We start from the raw sequence: 5,632 nt of genomic DNA, 5'->3' as shown, positions 1-5,632 counted from the left end.
CCACAGACTGCAGCAAGCCAGGCTTCTCTGTCCATCACCAACTCCTGGAGCTTATTCAAACTCAGGTCCGTTGAGTCGGTGATGCCATACAACCATCTCATCACCCGTCATCCCCTTCTATTCCCCACTTCAATCTTTCCCAGTGGGTCTTTTCCAAGGAGTCAGTTCCTCTCATCAGATGGCCAAAGTAGTGGAGTTTCAGCTTCAGCATCAGTCCTTCCAATGAATATTCAGGACTGATTTCCTTTATGATGGACTGGTTTGATCTCCTTGCAGTCCAAGGGAGTCTCAAGAGTCTTCTCCAACACCACAGTTCAAAAGCATCAATTCTTCGGTGCTCAGCTTTCTTTATAGTCCAACTCTCACGTCTATACATGACTACTGGAAAAACCACAGCTTTGACTAGATAGACCTTTGCTGGAAAAGTAATATCTCTGCTTTTTATTTTTTTAATTTAAATTTTTTTTTTTTTTTTTTTTTGAGGATGAGATGGTTTGAAGGCATTACGACTCAATGGACATGAGTTTGGCAAAAGCAGTTGGTGAATATGGCATCTGCAGTCCATTTATTTTTTTTATTAAATTTTTATTTAAAAATTAATTTAAATTTATTTATTTTAATTTAGGCTAATACTTTACAATATTGTATTGGTTTTGCCATACATCAACATGAATCTGCCATGGGTTGCTGTCTAGGTTGATCATAGCTTTGCTGCCATGGAGCAAGCGTCTTTTAATTTAATGGCTCCAGTACCATCTGCAGTGATTTTGGAGCCCAAGAAAATAAAGTCTGTCACTGTTTCCATTGTTTCCCCATCTGTTTGCCATGACGTGGTGGGACTGAATGCCATGACCTTAGTTTTCTGAATGTTGAGTTTTAAGCCAACATTTTAGGTTCTATTTGTTTATTTGTGCTTTTATTTCCTTTATTTTAGGAGACGCATTCAAAAAAATATTGTGGCATTTATGTGAAAGAGTATCTGCCTATGTTATAGTATATGGTTTACATTTAGGTCTTTAATCCATTTTGAGTTTATTTTTGTGTATTGTGTGACAGAATATTCTAATTTCATCCTTTTCCATGTAGCTGTTCAGTTTTCCCAGCACCAATGATTGAAGAGTCTGTCCTTCTCCATTGTGTATACTTGCTTCCTTTGTTGGAAATTAATTGACCTTAAATGCGTTGGTTTGTTTCTGGCTATCCACGCTATTCCATTGATCTATGTGTCTGTTTTTGTGCCAGTACCATTTCTATATTTTTGTAGTATATTCTGAAGTCAGGACGCATAATTCTCATTCTCAAGATTGTATTGGCTATCAGTGGTCTTTTTCACTCCCTACAAATTTTTTATTTGTTCTAGGTCTGTGAAAAATACCACTGGCATTTTGATAGGGATTGCATTGAATCTAGGTTGCCTTGGGGGGTATGGTCAAATAGTAATTCTCAAAGACTTAGAAAATTTTTAACAACTCCCATTGTTCCCTCATCCCCAGCAGGACTCGTTCCGTCTCTGCTTCCTGTGCCCAGTCCAACAATTTCCTCCTGAGGATGCACACTCTTCCCCAGGGTCATGCCCGTGAGTCGTGTGTGTGAGGGATGGGCAGAGATCAGGAAGCTGTGAAGCTGCATAGAGAGGACCTTCCAGAAAGATGTAAGACCTCAAGTCTCTTTTGCATTTGGGCTGTAGGAAGGTGAGAGCCTGAAGATTTCCACATCTGCCGATAGGTCAGTGGTAATTAGGTTCTTTAAACACCTGCTAAAGACTCTGATGCTGGGAGGGATTGGGGGCAGGAGGAGAAGGGGACAACAGAGGATGAGATGGCTGGATGGCATCACTGACTCGATGGACGTGAGTCTGAGTGAACTCCGGGAGTTGGTGATGGACAGGGAGGCCTGGCATGCTGCGATTCATGGGGTTGCAAAGAGTCGGACACGACTGAGCGACTGATCTGATCTGATCTGATCTGAGAGGCTGGAGAGAAAAAACAAGTGATAGACTTGATGGTACCAAGTTTAAAGGTGGAGGAGAGCCTTGGGAGGTAGCTGGGGTGCATATGCTTTCAAAATAATTGCTTCTGTTTGCATGTAAAACCCATTAAGTTTAACAAGCATGTACAGATCTGACCTTGTGAGACAGGAAACAGAAGATAAGGAAATTCAGTTTAAAAATCTCCGCAGAGTCAGTTGCCCACTTACTACATTAACTTACAATATTTAAAGAGCACGTGCTGTATCAGAGTTGCTGTTCCAAATTACAATGTAGGGAATGGAGGAGGGAAGCTGGAAAAAAAAAAAAAACGAATGATGGTAAACCTATAACAGCGGTCAGTTCAGTTCAGTTCAGTCGCTCAGTCGTCTCTGACTCTTTGCGACCCCATGGACTGCAGCACACCAGGCTTCCCTGTCCATCACCAACTCCCAGAGAGGAGGTAACAGGGGTAAATTCAAAATATAATATTATAAGATTTATTATAAGATCTGAATAACAGAGGTAAATTCAAAATATTATAAGAACCCTGAGAAATGGGAATTTGTTCTGCATGGGAGAAATGGTGAAAGCAGAGACAGAGAGGGTGATGTTTAAGTGGGGCTTTTCCAAGGTTTCAAAGGTATGAACAGAATTCCAGGAAATAAACCTGGAAATAAAAAATATGTGGCATGTTTGAGACTATAATCCATTAAAGAACTAGTGGCTCAGCAGAGACACAGATACTGACTTGAAACACAGAAGGAGGTTACGTTTTACAGCCATGTATGACATGCTAAGTTGCATGCACGTGTGTATTTGTTTCTACCCTGATTTGATCCACAAAGTATTGGATCCACAAAGCCTAAAAGGCTCTGGTGGAATCACTACAAGAATAGATATGAGAGGGGAAAGTGATCAGATCAGTGTTTAGAAAGGTCTCATGGACAGCTATGTAGAAGGCGGACTGGAGTGAAAAAAAGATGAAAGTGAAAAGTAAGAAGGCAGTGATCTCTAATGGATAATGGAATGGGGGAGGTCAGGGTGGGAGCTAAGTGGAAGTAGGGGGTGGGGAGGGCACTTATCCTCACCTGTCACCTCTGTCTCTAACCCTGAGTCCTTTTTCATCTTAAGTCCCATTCACACCCCGCCACATCACCTCTCCATTCCTCTTCTAGTGCTCCATTTTCCTTTCTTGTAATTTCCTTCCTCCCTTTAATTCTTTATGTATTTTCATTTCTCCCCAACATTCTCTTCCTCTTGTACCCTTGAATTCAATATTATCTTCTAAAACTGCTGTTCTTTCAGAAGAACTCTAAGTCTAATATATTCATCTATGTTTTCACTAATGTTGTTACCCCTGTGCCTCTTTGTCTCCATCTATGACCTGGGGAGCTTCACCAAGTAAGGGGCCACTTACTGTGGAGGATGGAAAGAAATGGAATGTCCCAGGTGTCCACCTGTGACCAGAGGCTATTCTGAATGGATCTGTACACACAGTAGCTTTTCACCCACTCAGCAGTTAACATCAGGTATTTATCAAGTACTAACTATGAGCAACAGAGAAGGCAATGGCACCCCACCCCAGTACTCTTGCCTGGAAAATCCATGGACAGAGGAGCCTGGAAGGCTGCAGTCCATGGGGTCGCTAAGAGTCTGACACGACTGAGCGACTTCAATTTCTCTTTTCACTTTCATGCATTGGGGAAGGAAATGGCAACCCACTCCAGTGTTCTTGCCTGGAGAATCCCAGGGACGGGAGAGCCTGGTGGGCTGCCCTCTATGTGGTCGCACAGAGTTGGACACAACTGAAGCGACTTAGCAGCAGCAGCAGCAACTATGAACGAGCCCCAAGGAGGGGCACAGAAGGGCACAAATAAATTGTGACCCAAGACCTATGTCTGTAGCACATTATGAATTGGAGAGGAAAAGGGGGACACATGAGAAGTTCACTAACATTATGATGTGTTAACTATTGCATGAAAAATGATTGGTATAAAAATCAAATAGAGGCTGGAAGAAGGGAAGATCTTTAGAGTAGGAGAATACACAGAGGAGAGTGATTACCACTTAATATTCCAGACACTGTTCTAGGAACCTCATGTGTTACTTTCCTTAATCTCCTAGACCAGCAGTCCCCAATCTCTTTGGCATCAGGGACCTGTATTGTGGAAGACAATAATTCCCCGGACCGGGAAGAGGGAGATGGTTTCTGGATGACTCAGGCACATCACATCCATGGTACTCTTTATTTCTAATTGGATGCTGCTGCTGATCTGACAGGAGGAACCGATCCATAGCCTGGAGGTTGGGGACCCCTGCCCTAGACTATTTCTACTAAGAAAATGTTTTTCCTATAGAAGTGGAAACTGAGATTCAGAGAGATCAAGCAACAAGCTCAAGGCCAAATCTCAAGGAAATAGAGGCTGTGAAATTTGACTGCAGGTCTTTTGCACTCCAAGTGTCTTCCCACCCGCATATTACACTGAATCTTTGAAAAGCAAATGACATGTGCCACTGGATGGCTCTAAGATATCTCAAGAATGTATATTCCAGCACCAACTAGTGAACTCTCCAGAGACAAGGCCATTTAATCAGCACCTGGTATTACAATCTGCACATAAACATCCATTATCTAGACCTGGAGAATAAAAGCACTAAAAGGACAGGGAACAATTTCATGCATCTCTCTCTCTGGTGTGTTTCCTTTAGGTGTATGGAGAAGACACCATGGCATCAGGGAACCTCACATGGGTGTCAGAATTTGTCTTCCTGGGGCTCTCCCAGACTCAGGAGCTCCAGCTCTTCTTATTTCTGGTGTTCCTGCTAGTCTACACCACCACTCTCATGGGAAACCTCCTCATCATGGTCACAGTGACCTTTGATTCCCGGCTCCAAACACCCATGTATTTTCTGCTCCGAAACTTGGCTGTGTTAGAGCTCTGTTTCTCCTCAGTCACTGCCCCGAAGATGCTTGCAGACTTCCTCTCTAAGAAGAAGACCATCTCCTACCAGGGCTGCATGGCCCAGATCTTTTTCTTCCACTTTCTGGGAGGTTCCATGGTCTTCTTCCTCTCAGTGATGGCCTATGACCGCCTTGTTGCCATCTCCCGGCCCCTTCACTATGTCACCATCATGAACACTCAGGTCTGTGTGGGGCTGGTGGCGGCTAGCTGGGTGGGAGGCTTCATTCATTCCATTTCCCAACTGGCTCTGATGCTCCCACTGCCTTTCTGTGGCCCCAACATCCTAGATAACTTCTACTGTGATGTTCCACAAGTGCTGAGACTCGCCTGCACTGACATCTCCCTCCTGGAGTTCCTTATCATTTCCAACAGTGGGGTGCTGGTCCTCATCTGGTTCCTCCTCCTCCTGGTCTCCTACTCAGCCATCCTGGTGATGCTGAGATCCTACTCTGGGAAGGCGAGGAGGAAGGCAGCTTCCACCTGCACCACCCACATCGTCGTGGTGTCTATGGTCTTTGTTCCAAGCATTTACCTCTATGCCCGGCCCTTCACCTCCTTCTCCATGGACAAGGCTGTGTCCGTTAGCCAAACTGTCATGACCCCCATGATCAACCCCATGATCTACACCCTGAGGAACCAGGAGATGCAGGCAGCAGTGAAGAGATTAGGGAGGTGCCGGCTGGCTTCTAGAAAGGAGTGA

General features: G+C 44.1%; 1 protein-coding gene across 1 annotated transcript; it reads left to right on the top strand.

Moving 5' to 3' along the window:
- Positions 1-4,696: 4,696 nt before the first annotated feature.
- Positions 4,697-5,632, top strand: LOC102267608 (olfactory receptor 4D2). Its single transcript, XM_070388892.1, has one exon. It carries the CDS (start codon positions 4,697-4,699, stop codon positions 5,630-5,632), a length of 936 nt encoding a protein of 311 aa, XP_070244993.1.

Source organism: Bos mutus, chromosome 19, assembly GCF_027580195.1.
Source record: "Bos mutus isolate GX-2022 chromosome 19, NWIPB_WYAK_1.1, whole genome shotgun sequence".
In the NCBI taxonomy this organism is placed as follows: domain Eukaryota; kingdom Metazoa; phylum Chordata; class Mammalia; order Artiodactyla; family Bovidae; genus Bos; species Bos mutus.
This window is presented reverse-complemented; position numbering and strand designations above follow the sequence as displayed.

Coding starts and splice junctions, on each gene's coding strand:
- LOC102267608 (XM_070388892.1), top strand. CDS start 4,697: ATGGCATCAGGGAACCTCACATGGGTGTCAGAATTTGTCTTCCTGGGG.